Below are 20,857 nucleotides of genomic sequence, written 5' to 3'. Positions count from 1 at the left end.
TATTTTTTAAAAACTAAATTAAATTAAATCAAATGTGTTCATGTTTGGACATATTTGAGGTAAAGAATGTAATGTTTTCCAGTCATGAAAGGGACGTTTTCTACTCCCACTTGTCTTGTTTGTTGTGCGGAGTTTGTGCATCAGGTTCTCTTTATTGCAGTTTGTTTGAATCAGAGCATTTTATGTTGTTTATCAAACAAACACAAACATATATGTATGTTTTAATCATTTGAATTTAAGATCATAAACAATTAAAAGTATCATTGGTGAAAATTTATATAATTTAGTTTAACATTTTATAATCTGTTTTCCAAATGTACTAATTAAGTGAGATTATAATCAGCAGCATGTTTATTGGACCTCATGAAAGTTTTTGTGTGTGTGTGTGTGTAGTTTGTGTTCCACTCATTTCTCTCACAGGGAGTTGCAGAAATTATTGGAACAGCCATGACATACGTGTTCTTTACAAGTGTATCCAAACCCTTTCCCCGCGACTGTACAGTATCACTCACCTTAGTCAATTTGTTAGCACTCCCTCGCCTCAGAACACCCTGAGTGCCTCACAAGCACAGAGATGAGTCATCAGTCAAGTATTCTACATCATCCACACATTTGGTCCAGGTGAGTTATAAAACAGGAAACCTTAAAAATAAGAAATTACACCACTGACAAACTTCAGTCACCATTAAAAATAAACATTTATTTCAAAATGATACACATGATCTTACGGGGTAAATCATGTGCTCATGCAAACATGCAGGGATGTACTGTACAAACTGAATAAAGCTGCTTTTCAGCCTCATGAAGTAGAATGTTTATATGTACAGTCACTTTGACAAGTTCAATAAACCGGTCAAGGCATTCATGAAGTAAAGCTTGTTCTAAAATGCATGAATGCATATATCAGGTATCACTGTGTCTGTTATCTGTTTTAGAAAAATCCTCCAGAGATGTATCATACGGCTACTCAAAAGAGCGTGTCCTCATGTCTGGATTCACACACAGCGTGATATCACTGGAGTACTTCCTGTCCTCCTCTTCTTCCTCTCCTTCATGCTGGCTCTGTAGGTCCATCTCACTGTCGGTGTGCTTCCACATCTCAGTTTCGATGTCGTCCTTCTGCTGCCCCTGAGGCCAAAAGGTGAAAATGTTCCTTTTCCAGAAGAGGAGAAAAACAAATCACATTAGAGGCACATTAAAGATGCATCACTGACAGCACATTAAATTCAGTGTAAATGAGCCTCTAAGACAATTATCCACTTTGTGAATTGCCTCCTGCCACAAGCGCACACAGTACGAACACATGACGCTCAAGAATTTAAGATGGCAGTGCTTGAGCTGCTTCCAATACACAATAACACTCTAGGGAGAAAACGGAGCTATTCATGGTCTTAACCTTTCTCTCCTCCCCCCAGGATATAACCAAACTAGAGTAGCCCTTTCTGTTTCCAAATTAATATTGTCAAGGGAAAATGCTTTAAACAGTTAGCACTGCAGGACATCCGCCAACGTGACTCACAGTTTATAGTACCACACAATGCCGGCTGCTGTTAGGAGCAGAAGGACGGTGCCAAGAATGATAAGGGCTGTTGGTACATCTGGAAAAATAAACAAACATATGATGAATGATTTTTACCACAAACTCTGTTTGATTTATATTGTATAATTGCATGACATTACATTGCATAAACCAATTGAAATCCAACACAGTTCACCCTGTGTTAGCGCAGATTTAGTCCTGTGATTTCCTCTCCCCAGTGATCCACGCGAACGGCACATCAGCACCACTTGCCAGGATAGACTGCTGTGATACATTTGAATTTGTACATGCCACACGTGCCGTATGGACATTTGTACCGCGCACGTCACATCAAGTTTACATTACGTTACCCAACTTTCATAACAGGGGTGGAGGGTATGGGGGTGAAATTTTAGGCGAGAAGGCTGCCACCTCAGTGATGACCGTTTAAGAAGGCATTTAAGACAACCTTTGGACAATTTTCACCTGTATTTATAGTTGACCAAACTATGGATATTTCTGACGAGAAGTCGGTATGTCTTTAGCAGTGTTCGCATAAGGTAAAAAAAAGGTATTTTTTATGCCAAAACGTGATATTTTCCTAACCCTCACCTGTTGGTTTTTGTGCCTAAACCTAACTGGACCATAGGCACAGCATTGCCACGATGTAAATTTGAAAACTAAACGAACCATAAAGTTTCAACACAAGGCAATGTAAACTTTCAACATATAAACGTCCATTGTGAACAATCATTCTGGGAACTCAGTACAAGATTGGTCGCAAGGCCAAGTCTGTAGCTCTTTTGGTTCCAGAGTTATGATGTCTTGTTTCACCCGTGTCTTCATGCCTTGTTCTAATACTGTCATCTCTCTTGTTTTTTGGAGTGCTTTGGGTTTTTCGGGCATATCTCCTGCTTAAAAGGTCCTTTCTGCGTGACATACGGCGTGTCTGCTGGGCAGAGATTAGATTCGTCACGAGGTATGAAAATCTGGTACCAGAGTTATGTTGGTGCTCATGATTCAACAGTAGCTAACAATAGCAGTTCCACTACCTGCTACAATCTATCATGATGGTTTAAAACCTCACTAAAACTCTTCATATTGATATTTTTGGTTGTCTTTAGTTTTGTGCTTTTTTAAATGAATGGGCCTGGATCCCATTGGTAAATATTTATACATTTGCATTTGTCTTTCCATCAACTTATTGTGGTGTTTCTCTGCTCGCTAGTGGCCAACATTTGCTTAATGCAGCTTTAAGGTTATATTTCGTTCAGGCAAGTGGATTTTCTTTTTTCAATGGTAAAATATGAAAACCGTGTGATGAAAATAAAAAAGAAATACCCTGAGTGGAAATTGTATTTCAAGCGTTGCAAACTGAAGGCAAAACCATCCATCAGTTCAACATTTAATGCCTCCAAAGCTACTGTAGTGTTTTATTACCAGACTATTTACTGTGTGGTTATGGGAGCTCCACCATAACCCTATTTCACCTCATTTGCACAACATCACAAGTTACATTGCATTTGAATCAACTATGACTTTGAAATACACAAAAGAACGCCCCCAAAAACATGATTAGTAAGGAATGCAATAAAGAACCCTTGACCTCTTTGAAAATTAGGGAACCTAACAGACAGAGAAAAAAAAATACCAATCTAAAAATGAAAGAAGACAGGGATATACCTCCAAGAGAAGGTTTTGCAGGGCTCACCGTTGACGGCATCGCTGACGCAGAGGAAACAGAGAAATTGGGGGCGTGAGCAGAGGTGGAAAAGGCAGAACTGACCACGGCGGGTTCTGAGGTGACACGGTGAGAGAGAGAGGTTGGAATATGGGTGGAGAAGGTATTGAGAGTGGTGGAGGTGGAGGGAATCCCAGTTGAACGTGTTGAGGGGAGAATGAGGGTGAAAGCTGAGGTGAGGGGCACTTGTGTGGTTCTCGGCCCTCTTGAAGGTAGAGACTCGGTTGTTGATCTGAGCAGGGGTGCGGCAGCTGTTGAGGTCGGGGTCTCTGTTATCAGTGGGGTGGAGATCGTGGAGATTTGTGGGCTGGCTGTTGATCTGTGTGGAGTTTCCTCTAATTTTGTGAGTGGTGAGGAAAAAGGTTTACATTTTAGTCATTCAACAGATGGTTAGGATGCACCTTGATAATAATATCAAACAAGATGAGAGTTATATTTTTTGGGAATCTGCAGTGCACAGCGCAATAATTTAAAAGTACCTGATGCATTGAAGCAGAAGGCACCAAACTTTTTATCCGGATTTGCTTTCCACGTCACCACTCCGGTTTTGCCCTGTCCACACATTTTATCAGGTGTAAGTCGGGGAACAACCGCAACTTCTTCAGCTGTCCAGCCAAATCTGTGAGAAAAATAAGAAAGTGCAGACGAATTGAACTATTGATGATAAAAAGGAAAACTGTTTCAGCACCTCTAGACAAAATCACACAAATGCTGCACAAAACATTTGTGGCTTTAGAGGGAGCTGCACGAAAAGCACATTTATTGCCCCCAGTGGCATGAACTGTTGACAGTCATGTTGCATTGTGGGTAATGTAGTACAAGAATGTATAATAGACCTGGATAATCGCACATTTTGCTTCCTATTTTGCCCGGTGGCCACTCATGGTATTGCAGCCAAAAAATTCTCCAACAGCCCATAAAGCATTTTCAGTTAATTTTGTTCATTTATTACATTAACAGCTCCAACCTCGTCACTCCCGACAGGTATGTTCACGTAGAGATGTCGGAGAGTGATGAGCAGGGCCCCGAAACACAAAATAAGCTCAGTGAGAAAGTGCTGAGCACTGGAATATTTTGTCTTTAAAAAGCTACGAGCAAAAACCTCCAGTCAACACATCAACAGGTTTCCCACCACACCAGGACAGTCACCGTGTGCTTTGAGCCTACTTGCACGTCTGCAGTCCGCGCTGTACCGCTCGGTCTATCTGGGATGTGGTCGCCATGGTGACGTTCAGAGATCCACACGCGGCTCTGGCAGCAGTGAAGTTGAAGGTGTATTTGCCTCCTTCGAGAAGCAAGAAGACTCCGGCTGCTCTGTGACTCTGAGGCACTGCTGGCACACAGCACAACACACACATTTGAACTGTTTCAGTCGTTTCACTACCAGCAATCCTGTTAACACATAAATATGAAGCTAATCGTATTATCCGTGCCAATACAAGTGTTTCATCTCATGACAGGGTTGATGTCCTTAAGCTTTATATTCAATTGGTTTGGTTAATTACACTTATAGTACTAAATATACTAAAACACAGGCCGGAAGTTAACCTCTGGCGCTGTGGGGCAACAACAACCAAAACCAACCATGATAACTGACATTTTCCACAGTTAACTCATGATTATTTTTCACGCATTCTTGATACTTTTATTTAACCGTGACCACAGCATTTACTTTTGAACAGTCACATGAAAAGCACCAAACAGTGTCCTGGAAATAAAAGGTCAAGCAAGCAAAAATATAAATGTTCTGCATTCATGGATTCGAATGTATCAAAAATCAAACGCATAAAGTAGTTCGTCTAAAGATGGTGCTCCACCTACATGAGAAGAATCAAACAAACAAGCTCACCTTTATTCAGAGTGGAGATGGAGGCCGGCAGCAAGGCTGCAAAAGACAAGAGTAAGAATTGATTCAACAAAGACAATCTTGCCATGTTTTACACTAAATCAACGTAACTGACACGGTTGAAGGTACAGAACCAAATAAAGCAAACGCAGTGGGAAAAGCCTCAGAACAAAATGTGATGTGGAAGGGGACGCGGAAACAGGAAGTGGGGGTCAAATCTGCTTGAAGCCCCTTTGAGATAACACACACATACGTCCACAGGAGAGAGACCTTGACATCAACTCGGTTCAATCTAAATGCTGTTGTTATGCTTCTAGAAATCACAGATAGTCATAAACAGCTCATTCAGCACCTGAGTATTCAAAAATAAAAAGCTAATTGAGGATTTCCAGGAAGTGCTCAAGCAGGATGACAGGAGATGTCAGCTTAAACTGGGATGAATGAGAGGAGATCGTCCTCTAAGTTGCTTACTGCTCCTGACACGAGTGTGTTCTCAACCAAATATGGATGAAGCAATACTTTTTTTTATAAATATATATATATATATATATATATATATATATATATATATATATATATATATATATATATATATATATATATATATATATATAATGTAGCTGTTTCCAGTGGTTTGGGAGTTTTCCTGCCTTGCCAACATCTATCTTCCAGAGGTATGTTTGCTCTGACAGGCTGGTCGGAAGAGGGAACTTCCTCCGCATTGTCCCTGTGCTCGTCTCTCCTCTTTCTCCAGGAAGGAGCAGGAATTGCCATTACACTTTTTGTCAAGACAAGAGAAACTGCGCTGATGCTTAAATATGTTTGTTGTGTCATGTCTTCACGTGTCCCTCCCTGTGTGGCGGACATCCGAGAATCTGAATTACAGTGAAGGCCGCAAACAATCTGTCACACTTAGCTAAAGTTACACGCAGTGAAATCAGATGTGTTTTGACTTATTCAGCTCACTGACCAGGTAGAGCGAGCAAGTCCAAGGTATCAGCCAGGCTAGTGTTTTGCAATTCCAAGGCCCCCCATGTTTGCTGTCTGTTTTTTGTGGGAATCGGATCAATTGTAATTCAGTTGAATAACAGGTAATACACACCAATAAAGGTCAATACAAATGGAAATGACCTGAAGGTGTTTCCTCAAGCCGCCACGTTTACGCAGCCTAGAAGCCCCAGCTCTGGATGAATCCTGGGGAAAAATTTTAAAGAATTTTAACATTTTGAAAATGATATTTGCCTTCTTGACCAAAGTAAGAAGAGAGGATCAATAGCACTCTCATAGCTGTCAGATAAATGTGAAGCCAAAACCAAGCGAACATTTAGCTTAGCTCAGCATAACGACAGGAAAATGGGGCTCCGGCCAAGGAATCCACAGACCTCACCAGTTAACATGTCATATCACATCTGTTTAATCCCTACAAAAACTGATGTTCTGAGAGGATGTATATTTTATTTACTTTTAAAGGAGCACTGTGTAGTTTCAGAGAAGAAATTCAAACTCAGAATTTTGATATTTACATTATTAAGGAGCCAATAATACAAACTCAGAACTGTAACTGTATTCCGTATTTAAATAAACAAGCTGTTCTCAGAGGAAAATAAGGTCCCCAGAACACTGTTTGAAGCTAGAAGGGTGGCAGAGTCCGCCACATATAAACAACGTAAAACAGTATGAAATTGCTGTTTTGGCCATTAAGGTCAGTTTGTTAATTGTAATTCATTTTGTTTAGTTTTAATTTTCCAACTTATAGGAACATAAATACACAGGTAGATAGACAATACATTAACTTAATGCTTTCTAGCTTCAGAAGAACACGTCGAACAAACCAACAAACTAACTAAGCTTGTCTATTTAATTTATTTTATTTAATAAAAGTGTGAATGCTAACACTGCCCCGGTCCCTGAGCTCCCAGCCTGCTCACTGGTTGCAGGGCTAACCAAGTTGACAAGTGAATGTCAGCTACAATTAAAGCTGGCTGTAGTGTGCTCTGGTGATATGCTGCCCCCTGTTTGTTTTTTTGAATATGAATATTGCTCCTTTAATGAGAAGGCTTTATGAAATTCTTGCAAATGAATTAGCCTGTTCTCACACCGACGTACATTTGAAGCATTTGTGGCACAAAATAAGCCTTGTTAACAGCCCTTCACTGTCACCTCTATGTGTTAACATTATTCATATATTCAGTGGGTATACATGGGTTCAAACCAGCAACCTGCATGCTTCTCTAGTCTCTCAAACCCAGCATTAGGAAACCTGAATGTGAGTGTGATAGCAGCCTGTTAGCGTGACGAATGGCAGACTCTCTCTGGCTCAGAAGGCGAGAGAGATCAACACGTCCTACTTTCATGACTCAGTGAAGATCGTGTGAATAATGCCCGCCCCGGGCTGCAGCATGGGTGACTGAAGCTGGGCTGTAGAGGATACTGCGCTGTAACACAGATAGGGGCTGGAGGAGAAGCTAATTGGTCACACTTGCCTGGTCAGGAAGAGTGTAAGTCCCATTTCCTCCACCGGGACAGAAAAGCAGGGTTTAGTGATATAAGTGAGACAATTTTCTTCATGCGGCATTATTAGAGAAAGTCGTCCTCAGGGACAAGAGGGGAGGGTAATTGAAACAGTTTTTCCGAGGTCACTGATCCAAAGCCTATGAGACGTTTTCTTTTTCACAGACAGAATTATCAAATCATTTTCCTAAATGTCTGTTTTCACAGTTTCTCTCAGTCCTAACATAGTTTTAAAGAAATATGAATTCAGTAGGCAACGTTAATTACTGTTACCATAGAGGAATATTCTATAGGAATGCCTTTATCTATTTTAACATTCACGCCTAAAAACCCTACTCTGTCTTTGAGAAGCTGAACTGCGGCAGTTGGGGCATAAAGCTTTTGACAGAACATCTCCACAGCAATATCTCTAAAAAGATCAGCTGACCGACTGTTGATACATGTTTTCTTGTTGAGTCGTGTACTTGTGTGCTCAAACCCAGAAAATGTATAATGTTAATTTGATTTTAGTACATTACATTGTCTGTTGACATTTGTTCCTGAGTCTCTTCAGACAGACTTTTGTGCTCCCTGTTCCTACACCAAAACGTCACCAAACTGCTTGTTTAGTTGTTGAGTTGACCTCTTGCTCATGGGGACATAATTTTAAGACCAGAGACCATACTGGGAAGATGACAGTTTTTTTGTTTTTTTTTTAGTCAGTATAAAAGCCCAGTTTCTACAAAAATCTATTTCATTTTCATATTTTGTATTTTTGTGATCATCAAAATATAATTCAATTTTCATTATGATCTGCGTTTTCCAATGACGCTGCAAGTAATTATGGTAGCAAGACAGACTCACAAAAAACAAAAACCTTCTGATACCGACATCAAAAAAATATAAGAAAGTGCTTCTTCTCCTGACTACTACTGATGTTTGCTGTTGCCATTTAAAACAATGCTGCCAGCGGAGCTGCATCTTCATCAAGTTGAAGATTAAAGTAGAACGGAAATGCTGTCTTTAGGAAAATGCCACGGTATGGACTTTTTTCACCAACACTGTTTCCGGGTTGTCTTATATCTGCTTGGCATTCTTATCATTTGCTTGCATTAATTCTGCCTTTAAAAATCACCCACGTTTTCTGACCTGCTGCTCCTGACCTCGATGGGACGACTTCATTTGCTTTCCAAATGTTCCCTCTCTCTTCTGCCATCTAATATCTGCTTAGGTTTAAGCAAAAAACTACTTAGCTAATGTTTTGGACAAGCTATAAAATTACACATTTGGCGCTCTGTACTTAGTATTACATAATAATAGCAAAGACATAACCCTCACACATTGCCTGTATCTGTTCTTTGGCTTTAGTTTTTCTGTCATAAAGGCACAACAGCACGTGGTAACTACTGACGCTGCCCTGGGCCTCTGTGTCCCCACTGAACTCCAGGGATGTGGAACTTGTTTGCCGTGCTAAGCCCCTGCGGCTTAGTAACATCTTTGCTGTGCAACGCTGAGTGCCATCACTAAATGTGTGGAGATAACCATGTCAGAATTTGGATTACATTTCCCTGTTAGAACACCCCTCGTACCAAAACACAGAGACCGTCCGCCTCTGTCCCATGCAGGTCTGTCCTATAATGTTACCTTACAAATAATGAATGATGCTGAGATGGTGATAGGATCCACCCAGTGAACGTGATGTGAACCCGAGAACTTCCTTCACATCATACGCCAACATTCGGAACACAGACCGGCAGCGGCGCCTGCTCCTCACAGCATCGTCGCAATTACAGTGAAGTGGCGTTTTTTGTCAAAACTGCACCGATCTGACTTTTAAATGTCGCTCAGGGCCAAATCCCACACCGACCTGCAGACGGCTGGGAGGTCTTCATTAGACGACAGCCTGTACAAGTCGTTCTCCATGAGCAGCAGTAACATGAACAGAGGCAGTCGGCTCGGGAACGGGATGGTGGAAGAGGTCAAAGGTCTCTCCAGACCGTCCAGGAGGCCTGTGAGGGTGGTCAGGCCGGTCAGCGCCATCAGCTCCAATGGTTCGTTCCTCCAGATCAACCATCTGCAAGGAGAGCTGGTCAGAAAGAGGAAGGTAGGGAGCTAGAGAGGGTTTTGTTTTTTTTTGTTATGATTCTTTTGTTAGTCTCACTAACAACCTACAGGAATACTGTTGCGTGCCATGTTCAATGGGTGTATCAAAGCAAACTTTTCAAAATGTCCCAGGAATATGAAAGCGATCGCACAGGAACATTCACAGGACCCAATAGAAGGTTAGAACAGAAGCCATAGAAGAGAAAAGAAATGACTACACGCAATAATGATATCAACAAGTACAAATAGAGCATTGAAGAGTGGAACAAGAGCCTGCCTCTCTCTGTTTTCCATCTGAGGCAAAGGAAGTAATGTGACCACAAGCAGAATAGGGGCGGCACAGTATCTAAAGACGGGTGACAAATTAAATGAAAAACCTGAATAAATCATACAAAAAGCGAAACAAACGGCGGCTCTGTTAGGGTGTGTGTGTGTGTGTGTGTGTGTTGGGAGGGGCTCATCTATAGGAAATGGCTGATCACTGGATGGTTCAATGATTATGCAAAAAATGTGCATCGTATCATGTCTACATCGCAACACAACTGAACACATATGGGAGATTTTGGGCACCATCATCACAGCACCTTATGAGGGAACATGTTTAGAGAGGACGGTGTTCAGACAAAAATGAATTTGTTGGTTCACATCTTCACTGACAGCTAACAGCTCCTTCTTGTGGATAATCTGCAACAATGTGATGGAAAGAAAAAAAACTTTTATATGGGTTTGGAATAAAAAAGTTAGATATATGTGTGATTTTCATCACCAACCGGAATTTGCCCAGTTGTATTTGAATTGCGGATGTCATTGTAGTGATTCAATGGAAGTGATCTGATTCAATCAAAATCTCTAGAACAGCTGTGAAAGGCTGCGCTGCTCCTAAATGTCTATTTCTGAGGGCAAAACATTAACTTTGAATCCAGCGTTTGTTTATTATTTGGATTGCTATGAGATACTATGACCAAAAAAATGGCAAAAGGGAAGCTGAGAGTAGCCGTAAAGAATACAGATGTGTTGTTTGCTGTGCCAAGAGTGAAAAAATGACGCACAAAACTGATTTCTTTCAAAGCATTCATCATGATGTTTCATCTATGTCCGAGGTGTCACTAACAAGAGGTTATCTTTGGTTTAATTTTCTGTAATCCATCATTTTTGTGAGTTTGTGCCCTTTGAAATGAATCACTCAAGTTTTCCGCGCTGCGTCACACATCCCTAACAAAATGCAACCTCCCCTCAGGAATGCGAGGATCTGAGGAAAGAAAACAAGTACTTATCAAATGAGATCCACATGGAGCGGATCATGATGCGCACAGAGAATGAGCTGACCATGAGGAACCTCAGGAACCTGAACCAGGAGCTGCAGGCTCAAGTCAAAGAGGTACACTGACGCACTGGACATGGTTTACAACAGAGCATCACTCATGAGATAAGACAAGACGGGCCTGCCTCTCCTGACCGTTTAAAAAAAAAGGGGAAGGCTATAGATCTTCATAAAACATCCACGGGCCAACGTACAAATGTTCAACTGATTTATGCTTGTTCTTTTTTTAAAACCCCGTCCTCGCTTCAATAACACTGTTTGACACTTGTTGCCATGGCAGCTACAAACTGTGCAATGCTGCGTCATAAAGATTTTTAACAGCCTTCAGTGTGCTTCCAATAAAGACTGAAGACATCAAACCAGACAAAGATGTGATGTTAAAAATCGTCCGTAGGCAGAGACAGAGACGATCATATTACGTCTCACAGGATGGTAGAAATCTCATGTAAATGTATCAAGGAGATTCATGCGGTCCTTTAAATTTATATCCATTCTCTCCAGCTCACCGCTGACCCCTTATTGTGACTCTGAGTGAGTGGTCGGAGTCATATTACATCTAGAAACAAAAGCAGGCCTCTACTGTTTCCTCACCAAGTTACTACAGTATACACCCACGCTCTCTCTGACCCCCATCAGCTGAAGCAGAAGCTGTATCAGAGCCAGCAGAGGGCGACGTTGTGCTCACGAACTGTGGACGAGGCAGAGGAGTCCAGACGGGAAGCAGAGAAGAGCAGGGCCCTGGCTGAGGCCCGGGCCCTTGGGTGTCAGCGGGACAAGGAGGTAGCAGAGGCTGACAGGGGCCGTCTGAGTGAAGAGCTGCAGCAGCTCAAAAAAGAGGTGCGCACGCGCACACACACACACACACACACACACACACACACACACACACACACACACACACATACAGGCATACACAGTTTGACACATTTTGTCAGCTGACCTGCCACAACAGAAATAATTAGAGGCAGCAGTTAGTAACTGTAGCACAAGATGTAATGTACACGCTCCATCATGACTCAGGGTGGGATGTTCCACTTCATCCCAAATTTCAGTGTTTCTCTATTACGACAAAATTATACAGCAGTTGTAGAACAGAGACATTGTGGGTGAAATACCCACATTGGGCAACGCCAAGTAAAGAATGTTTGTGCACCCACAGAATGAAAAGAAAACAGCACATCACAGGCAGTGTTGATCAATCAGACCAGAAACAAACTACTTTGTATCCGACACACTCTGAATGTCAGATACTTGTTCTTTCATTATGATGAAATATATATCTTTTTTTTTTTGGGTCAGTCCCACATGCACGATCATGCTACTGGGCTGCCCAAATTTGGCCCTCCAGATGTTTCTAGTAAAATGGTAATAACAATGATTTTGTTTGAATTTATAATGTAAATGATTGCTTACGTCGTTTGATTTTTGTGTGTCCTATAGACTAATTGGTTTTCATAATCTGAAAATGACAGGCAGAGTGACAGAAAGTCAATCAGGGGAACTTCATGTCCTAGTTCCATTTCTGCATCATAAAAATAATATACAGATTTTTTTCCAATGGCCGACCATTGACTTTTAGTTTTGGTCTTCTGAGGGGAATAGTTTGGGCATCCCTGGTCCACAGCCCCAATTGTGTATTAATCCACTGCTGAAAATTTCTCCACAGCTCCCTCCTCTTTCAGGCTGTGTGTAAAAATGAAAACATATTTTGATTGTTTTTTAATTGTTGTTAAGTTGTAGATCTTCAGTAGGAGCAAATCAGCTGTCACATTGTACAGTTTTCAAAGCAGGTTTTAATCGTAAGACCATGCAACAGAGATATAGAGAGCAAAAAGGGAAATAACGGGTAATTTAAGGGACGCCTGAAAGGTTTGACAATCATAAGAGAGCACCTCTGTATTTCAGAGAGGTCAGAGGACCTAAGTTATTGAGGTGAGGCCTGCAGGTTTAAAAGGTCAGAAATGTAACACAAGACCATCCCACGGGGGATCTGAAAAACAAAAAGTAAGACATTAAAATAGACTTTACACCAGGCATCAGGCCAGTCAATGTTTGAGTTCTGTGACCTCTGTTTTTTGCTCCTCTGAGAAACCTATAACTTCCTCCAGATCACGGGGTTACAGGAAAGACTTTTGTCATTTTCATAATTATGTGGTGATGAGCAGCATAATCAACAGCAGATAACATCTCTTTCACCAGAATGAATGTGGCATATTTTTAGAGCAGTTCTCAGTTTTTCCTCTCTCTGTTACCAACATCATTACCCCTGAATCAACCAGGGAATAAACAGGATATACAAATATCACTGGACTAAATCAATTCAATTACAACCGGTGGCAGTAATTTAGCATTTTCCATTTCTTCCGTAGCACACTGATCTGCAGCTATTACTTGCACAAACAGAGAAGAGTTATTTTGAGACCAAGCTGAAGTTGGACCGGGTGTCTGGGGAGAAGCAGGCCCTGCTGCAGGAGAACAGGAGTCTGGAGGGAGACAGAGACAACCTCCGACACAAGCTGAGACAGACCACAGAGGAAAATGTCAAGTTTAAAGAGAGGTGGGTATATGTAATAGGGAACTCAGCTATGTTTTCAGACTTTGAACTTGCATGAGGCAAGAATTTTATCTTAAAAAAAAAAAAAAAAAAAAAAATCGAATAAGCCCTCAACAGGAGAGAATACCCCATCTTAGTAACTGGGATATTACATATGCACTCTATTCCTCTAATTCTGCCTTCAGGTACTGTCATAAGTAAAAAAAAAAAAAAAAAAAAAGAAAGAAAAAGAAAAAGTCAGGCAGCAGAAAACTAAAGGCGCTAAAAGGCATTAAAAACAGACTAGGTGAAAAAAAAAAAAAAAAAACTAATACACAAATTAATGGTGAACATCAGCTATAAAAACTAAATGGGACCAAGGATACAGCCCTGGTGTGCGCCTAATTTCAGCTCAAGGTGTGAGATTTCAAACTCTTCACTACACCAATGTATATACTACTTACAGACTAGACATTAAAAGGGAGTTGTCAGTTATTATAATGAACAACAATAACTGGGGATGAACAATATAGTGGCAAAATAATGTTGCAATAGATTTTTAAATCTCCTCTGAAGCTTTTAAAAGGGCTCTATGTGACAATATGTTGCAATTTAAAGATGCGATATGTCAGAATTGGTCATCTGTTAATTTCAAACCACAAACAAATAGGGAGAGTAGTAGTAAGTAGTAGCAAGTAGTAAAGTATTAGAGCAAGAAGAAAACTATGGTAAGTTAAGCAAATGTCATATCAGTAGACTGTAATGAAGAGGAGTAAAAAAAAAAAAAAAGGAAAAAAAAAAGAAAATTAATCCCCTATCACGAAAAGCCTGAAGTTATGTAGAACACTTTTCCTACCGGGTTAAGGAGAGCTTTACAGCAAACCACAACGCATTATGTAAAATATTATTGACAGCAGTGTGAAGTCTTACTGTCACATTACAGCAGCTCCAGGACACATGATTCAGCTGTGTGTCTGCTTGAATCACAGCACAATTTAAAACCTTCACAATGCTGTTTCACCGTGTTTGCGGTCTACATAAGAGGAGGTGACGGGTCAAGGCAAGTGACTGAACAAATGCTTTCCTAAACTTCTCAACTGACAGGCGTCTGTAGAGCCAGTAGTGCTGAACACTTTTTAAGAGGGGAAGCTGGCACAATGCCAAGGGCGCCTGAGGGGAGACATTTGGGTTCACCCTGTCTCCTATCACCTTTTGTACAAAAATAGGAAGAGCTAAGCAGGATGGTTGGATATCATACCTGACTGTAGCCCGTTAACGTAGAGTACAGTGGGAATGTGTTCCAGTTATCGTATGGAACAAATCAAGTTACGGCAAACTATGTAACTCTGTAACAAATCACCATTTTAGAGATTATAGTCTGTGGAGGCTCGAGCGTTATGTTCCTAAGTGATTTCTTATGTTTCAGGCAATTTGATTGAGATACATCTCGTGCTACCATTTTGGGCCTTTCAGCGCTGTGTCATACATCAAACTGCATAAGTGCTTGAGCTCTGTTTAACCTCTCATTTTTCAGAACCAGACAGGACATATTTCCTCCCGCTGGATGTAAAGCCGGGAGCATAACTTGTAACACCAGACACGCCTCAGATTAGATGAACTGCAGAGCAAAACAAATGAAGCTAAGATGAAAGTCGGAGAGGGGAAGGGCCGTTTGATTTGAAGACGTGTTTAACATAGACTTCAGGTGTATCTTAAATGATTAAACTGTTTAAAACTCCATTAAATCACAATTCTGTGTCTTCATTTGGACGCGAGCATAGGTGGTCTCCGCGAACTTGGTTGATTCTTCAAAGGGAAAAATGGAGGAACCAGATGTGCCTAATTATCACAGACAGATTTATCAAAATCCACTACATGACACATGTACCTTAAAGACTTCATAAATATGTTGTTGCTTTAAGTTCCTGGCTTATTTCTTGTTGCTTGTTTTGTAACCACATGAAAGTTAAATGACTGAATATCGCTTTTATGGTAAAGACTTACACGTGGCCGGAGACACACAAGATGTTTTTCGCATGGCAGCAGTAACAAAATCGAGAAAGGAGAATAAAAATGGGAGGGTAATTAACCAAGTGTAACAGAAATGTAAAAGCCAGAAAAAAAAAGAAGTGAGAAATGGAATCAAAACAATTTCTCTACAGTCTGAATGTAAAAATAAGATATTTTGGGATGCATAATCTCAGCCTTGTGCCTGCAGTGAGGTGAATTCGAGGCGCAGAGCGATGGCATCGGAGGAGGAGAGCAAAAAAGCCAACCAGGCTCAGCGAGAGGCCGAAGCAGAGAGGCGTCTGGCCGAGAAGGAGAGGCAGGAGAGAGCGGCCGAGTGTCTCAGCTGGAGAGAGAAGCACCAGGAGCTAGCCAACAGGTTCAGAGAGCAGGAGGACCTGAAGTCTCTCAGGCAGAGCAAAGCAGTGAGAGAACACGCCCGACACCCACTATTATTCAGCGCACCTTAGTTAGAAATCACCTCCAACGAAAAGACATGGAAGACGTCGTCCAAGTGTTTAAATGTGTTTAACCGTGTTTGAATGGTTTTAATTTTAGTATGATTCACACCAAAGTCTTGCGAAAATAATCCTGACGGGGGGTTCACAGTCATTACACGATGACATTGCGGTACACATGCCAGCAAACAGCAGAATTTAAATGTGGAAAATAAGATTCCTTCGCAAGCCACCATCTAGGAGCGACATGCAACACAGGCACGGTTAAACACATGCGTGGTCTTGCACAAATTGACATTTCTTGCATACTCTTTTTGTTTTTTAAAATGAAGTCTGTTTACTATGTTTCTGATGTACATTTTATGATCTAAGGTCAAGGGTCAGCTGTGTTGAGGACGAGGGAGGACGTCTACCTAGTGATAAATAAGGGTCAGCAGATAGAGAAAATATTTTGGTGTCGATCTGGACAGTAAATCAAACTTGAAAAAGAACACTGAAGTTGTGTAGAACCACCCTTCAGCTGTTTATCAAATCACTTTTTAGGCTGGGGTTTCCTTGGTTTTCCCCATCAATAACACTGTCTAATCTAAAGTGTGTTCCCCCACAGTGTCAGGCCAACATCAAGAGTTATTTCCTCTGCAAGACAGAAAGCGATCAGCGGGTTAAAATTCTCCGAAATCAAGACGGCACCCCGAGAAACTTCACGGTGAGATGACAACAGACACAGATGTGCTCATGCAGTGTCTGATAACTTTTTGGTGTGGGGAAAAAGCGACTGGTTCTTGAGCCATATGATTTATCTTCAGGAGGGAGACCCTGTGTACATCTCCACCCCTGAGTCCAGTCCTGAAGAGTCTGACAGGAGTTCGTCCAGGTACTGCTCTGGCCACCAGGGGGAAACCTTGCATCTCCAAAGCATCAGCTTTTCTGGAACCCAGAAAAACATCCTTGTTGGGTGATATTATGCTTTTAGCACTATCAGCCATTAAAAAAAAAAAAAAAAAAAAAAACTACCATGGAGGGCGATTTAAGTATGCACATTATTGGAGATATGAGGTTTCTATCTGACACTGACAAAATGTGGGGTCCCGTTCAGGTTAAAGCCACCCTCATAGCCCTCATAGCACTTTTGAAATGACTGAAATCTTTTACTCTATGAATCTCTTCTCAGGACCATGCTCCGGGTCTCTGCTCCTCACAGCGGGAGGGATCTGGGTCCGAGTCACTTCGATGACCTGCCCGCCTTCGCAGGAGAGCGACCCGACTCTGCCCCTCAGCGCAGGAGCAGGAAGGTGGTGGAATACTTCTGGATCCCTACAGACCAGGAGTAGTCGACGTTTAACACTTTGTCATAACAAAAGAAGGGTGAAGCCTGCCTTGCAAGGATTTCTTTTTACCCGTTCTTTATGAGATATGAAGGAGAAAAGTGATTGTTGTTGGGGAAAATGCTGAGAGGACGTGACAGCCATCACAACAGTACGGCCTGGAGAAACTCCTGCATTTCCCACTTACACTTTTTTAAATTTACTTTTAGTTTCTATTTTGACACCAAATAAAATAAGATAAAAGTATGTTATAGAGTTCCTCTCATCACGTTACTCTAAAGGTGACTAAAAGCTTATGATGGACAGGTACAGGATGGATTTGTATCTGTGGCTCACTCAAATTGGCGACTGTAAGTTTTGCAAACTCACAAGTGTCAGATTTAAGTATTTTTAAAATGAGCTCTTGTTTGGTGACACTCAAGGGCTCATGATCGACCTCTAAGTTCTTGGAATGTTGAATCTATGTCAAGGATAGTGCCTCGGTTCTATTAGAATGTAGACTTAAAGATGTTAATTCAACTAATCATGTAAGGCGCAAGTCTAGGTAGTTCAGTGGAGTTATGAAAAGTCATAGATGTAAAGGTGTGTAACAGAGTGAGAAGCATTTTGTTGGAACATGTTCCGTGCAGGAGTGTAAATAAAAGTGAAGAGCAGTTTTGGTGCTCATGTACTGGACTTTATTGACATTAAAGCAATAGAGGTGCACAATAATTCTGAATACCTTACAATATGATCTAAATCCATTGCCTTCTACATGAACATGGCTTGTGAGCACAATTCTTGGATAAAACCTGTTCTTAATCAACTGTTAGACTAATTTTAGTGAGAGGGGTCGAGCACAACCTACCTAAAGGCTTAGATTTCCTTTTTGCTAATTTAAGAAAAACATTTAAAATTCCTTGCTTCATGTTTCATGCTGACCAATCAAAATACACAGGCCACGTTCACACCGTCACTCCCAAGTTCAGAGCGACGTGCCACACTGAAACCTTTTAATGGGTACGTTTTTCAGAAGACGCCGAGCTGTCGAATCAATAAAAACAAGCTTTTTTTCCCCCCCTCCCCTCTTTCGTTCTTAAAACTTGTAAACCAGGCGAAGCTTCATAGGAAAAGTCTGCTTCAGTAAATTTATTGTGCAATTAAGCCAGGACTAAATCAAATACTTCAGCATGTGCTTGGGCTCTAGGTTCTTTCTAGATTTCATTATCCATCCCAGCACGACAAAAACAAACAAAAGCCCATCTAACTAAGAGGTAGAAACACAGGCAACTTTGAAAATGTTACGGCGGCACAGCAATGATGACAACTTTTTAAAATATTGTAACATTTGGAGGATGAGTATTGCAACCACTTATGTAATAAGACAACAAAGAGAGACATAACAAAAGGGGGGCAGAAACAATCAAAACAATTGTTCTTTTTTTTTTATGGGTCCACTAAGCACACACCTCAAGTCAATTTTTAAGTCTTGCTGGCTAACTCACTTCAGTGTGCCCCCTCTTGGCATTCATCATACGTTCCCAAACAAAGGCGGAGTGTTACATATCGTCTTTGATTTTCACTAAATGCTGTGCTGCAGCCTGTCTGGTGATTTTAAATCCCCCTCTCTTGTTTCTTAAGGTCACATAAGAGGTGTTATGGAAGGGGAATTCAGGCTTACAGATGATCACAGGGCAGCTCACTGAAAAGACCTTTTTGTTAATGTTCTTACGCCGTTAACTAGCATTAGCAAAGATGAGCACTTATTTGATTTATCTGGAGGGGAAATCCTACATGTTCTTAAATAAAGCCGTTTCCTATGGAGGAAGGTTCAAATCAATAAAAATCAAGTGAAAGTGAAAAACATGCAATGCAGTAAAAATAAGAAAAAGTTACAAACTCAATACAGTCAGAGCAAGAAAAAAAAAAAGAAAAAAAAAAAAAGAACACATGGTTGAGCCACTCCAGACTTCAGAATTCATGTAGCTGATAAGGACACAGATCCAAAAATCAAACATCGATCAGTCAACAGGTCACTTGATGCTTCTCAGCCTATCGTCACAGTACGGGTGGTAACACATGAGGCCCTACAGGTACAAGCTTTCGGTTTATAATCGCGAGACAGAAGCAGCCGAGTGCCACGTGGTAGTGGTTAAATTAAGCATGGAGTTTAATAAAGGAAAGGCGACTGTAATAATAAGATGAGGTTGATCTTCTACATCATGATGCTTCTGCTTCAGGTTTCTTAGTCTGCTTCTTCCTCCGACTCCTCCTCCTCCGCCGTCTCCAGCCAGGTGAGCCACTGGTTGACCTGATGTAGGAAAAACGGGGGAAAAAAAAAAAAATGATAAAAGTCTTTCGACATTTCACTTTAACTGTATATGTTGCTCATGAAGTTGAGTCACAATCATTTGATGGCATTTCCTGAAAACAATCCCATTTCTGCAGAAATTGTTCTGCAAAACAAAACAGAGTCTTTACCTGGAATAAAGCTTTTCCTTTTCCAGGGAATTCTTGGGTAATGTCTTCTTTCCATGCAAGGAAGGCTTCTTCTTCAATGATCTCCATGTCGTAGAAGTTGACAAAGTATCGCAGCAGCATGCCTTAGAGGACAGAATATTTTAACAATACAATCATTTAGTTGACAGGCAAACAAGACATTTTGTTCTACTAGCAATGTACGATAAAGCATCTAAGCGATGATTGGTTGCTTTAGATAAAAACATGCATTTCAAAGCTAAGAAAGGATTTAGTGCAGTGGTGTCAAACTGATCCAGTAAAGGGCCATGTGGCTGCAGGTTTTCATTCCAACCAAGCAAGAACACACCTGATCCAAATCAGGTGTGTTCTTGCTTGGTTGGCTGATTGGTTGGCTGATCCAAATCAGGTGTGTTCTTGCTTGGTTGGAATGAAAACCTGCAGCCACATGGCCCTTTACTGGATCAGTTTGACACCACTGATTTAGTGCTTCTAAATTGCTGTAGACAGAGCTGTACTTGTAACTGTAGACAACTCAGCCTAACAGATACTGTGATACTTTGTGCATTTCTAATGTATTTGAAACAACATCTATAATCAGTCTACTTCTAGTAGTTCTCCTAGACTCCAAGAGGTTCTGTACCTTTAGGGAACGCGCTGGCGTTGCAATGCACCTGCAGGGCGTACAGGGCGCTGACCTGCAGCTCGGTATGGTCGTGCAGGAACTTCTGCATGACGGGCTTGAAGGCCAGCAGCAGCTGCTTCTCCTGCTCCAGCTGCTCTTTGGAAGGGGCTGCCAGCTGCTCGTCACTCTCCACCATGCACAGCTCCTGGGAGATGTACTGGAGGAAACTGGGAAAACAGCAGAGGACAAAGGTCAATAACACAAATTACACCTCTCATTAAAAGTCAATTCTGATATACTTGCAGGGAAACAACGGGCAGATTAATCGATAAATAAAAGTATCACTTGATGAAGCTCCGAACAGTGAGAATGCATAAGAAGCACTGTGTCTTGAGCTCCAAAGAACATTTGGTATTATAAAACAAAAAGAGT

The 20,857-nt window shown here is 41.2% G+C and overlaps 3 protein-coding genes across 5 annotated transcripts in view; 1 reads left to right on the top strand and 2 right to left on the bottom strand.

Moving 5' to 3' along the window:
• Positions 1-685: 685 nt before the first annotated feature.
• Positions 686-9,588, bottom strand: lyve1b (lymphatic vessel endothelial hyaluronic receptor 1b). 3 transcript variants are annotated; one of them, XM_037107035.1, is made up of 7 exons: positions 9,464-9,588; positions 5,110-5,145; positions 4,428-4,590; positions 3,740-3,879; positions 3,203-3,595; positions 1,520-1,598; positions 686-1,153 (listed from the first exon to the last, which is right to left on the bottom strand). In XM_037107035.1, exons 1-7 carry the CDS (start codon positions 9,486-9,488, stop codon positions 964-966), a joined length of 1,026 nt encoding a protein of 341 aa, XP_036962930.1. In that variant the 5' UTR covers positions 9,489-9,588; the 3' UTR covers positions 686-963. The 3 variants fall into 3 exon arrangements, with proteins under 3 accessions (XP_036962930.1, XP_036962929.1, XP_036962928.1); XM_037107034.1 differs by lacking the exon at positions 9,464-9,588 and having other exon boundaries at positions 5,110-5,264; XM_037107033.1 differs by lacking the exon at positions 9,464-9,588 and having other exon boundaries at positions 4,428-4,593; positions 5,110-5,253.
• LOC119024184 (trichohyalin) lies at positions 9,523-19,266 on the top strand. The gene is made up of 8 exons (XM_037106705.1): positions 9,523-9,700; positions 10,937-11,077; positions 11,657-11,857; positions 13,390-13,577; positions 15,772-15,985; positions 16,626-16,724; positions 16,825-16,892; positions 17,190-19,266. Exons 1-8 carry the CDS (start codon positions 9,533-9,535, stop codon positions 17,347-17,349), a joined length of 1,239 nt encoding a protein of 412 aa, XP_036962600.1. The 5' UTR covers positions 9,523-9,532; the 3' UTR covers positions 17,350-19,266.
• Positions 18,494-20,857, bottom strand: part of eif4g2b (eukaryotic translation initiation factor 4, gamma 2b) — a 14,518-nt gene continuing 12,154 nt past the window's right edge. Inside the window, exons 19-21 of the mRNA XM_037106704.1 lie at positions 20,444-20,652; positions 19,804-19,925; positions 18,494-19,633 (exon numbers count right to left, since the gene is read on the bottom strand). Of these exons, the coding sequence (XP_036962599.1) occupies positions 19,568-19,633; positions 19,804-19,925; positions 20,444-20,652 (397 nt within the window). The 3' untranslated portion in view covers positions 18,494-19,567. The remainder of the gene's footprint in view (positions 19,634-19,803; positions 19,926-20,443; positions 20,653-20,857) is intronic.

The sequence above is a fragment of the Acanthopagrus latus genome, chromosome 8 (genome assembly GCF_904848185.1).
Source record: "Acanthopagrus latus isolate v.2019 chromosome 8, fAcaLat1.1, whole genome shotgun sequence".
NCBI lineage: Eukaryota > Metazoa > Chordata > Actinopteri > Spariformes > Sparidae > Acanthopagrus > Acanthopagrus latus.
The sequence above is the reverse complement of the archived record's forward strand: the minus strand, read 5'-3'. Positions and strand labels throughout refer to the sequence as shown.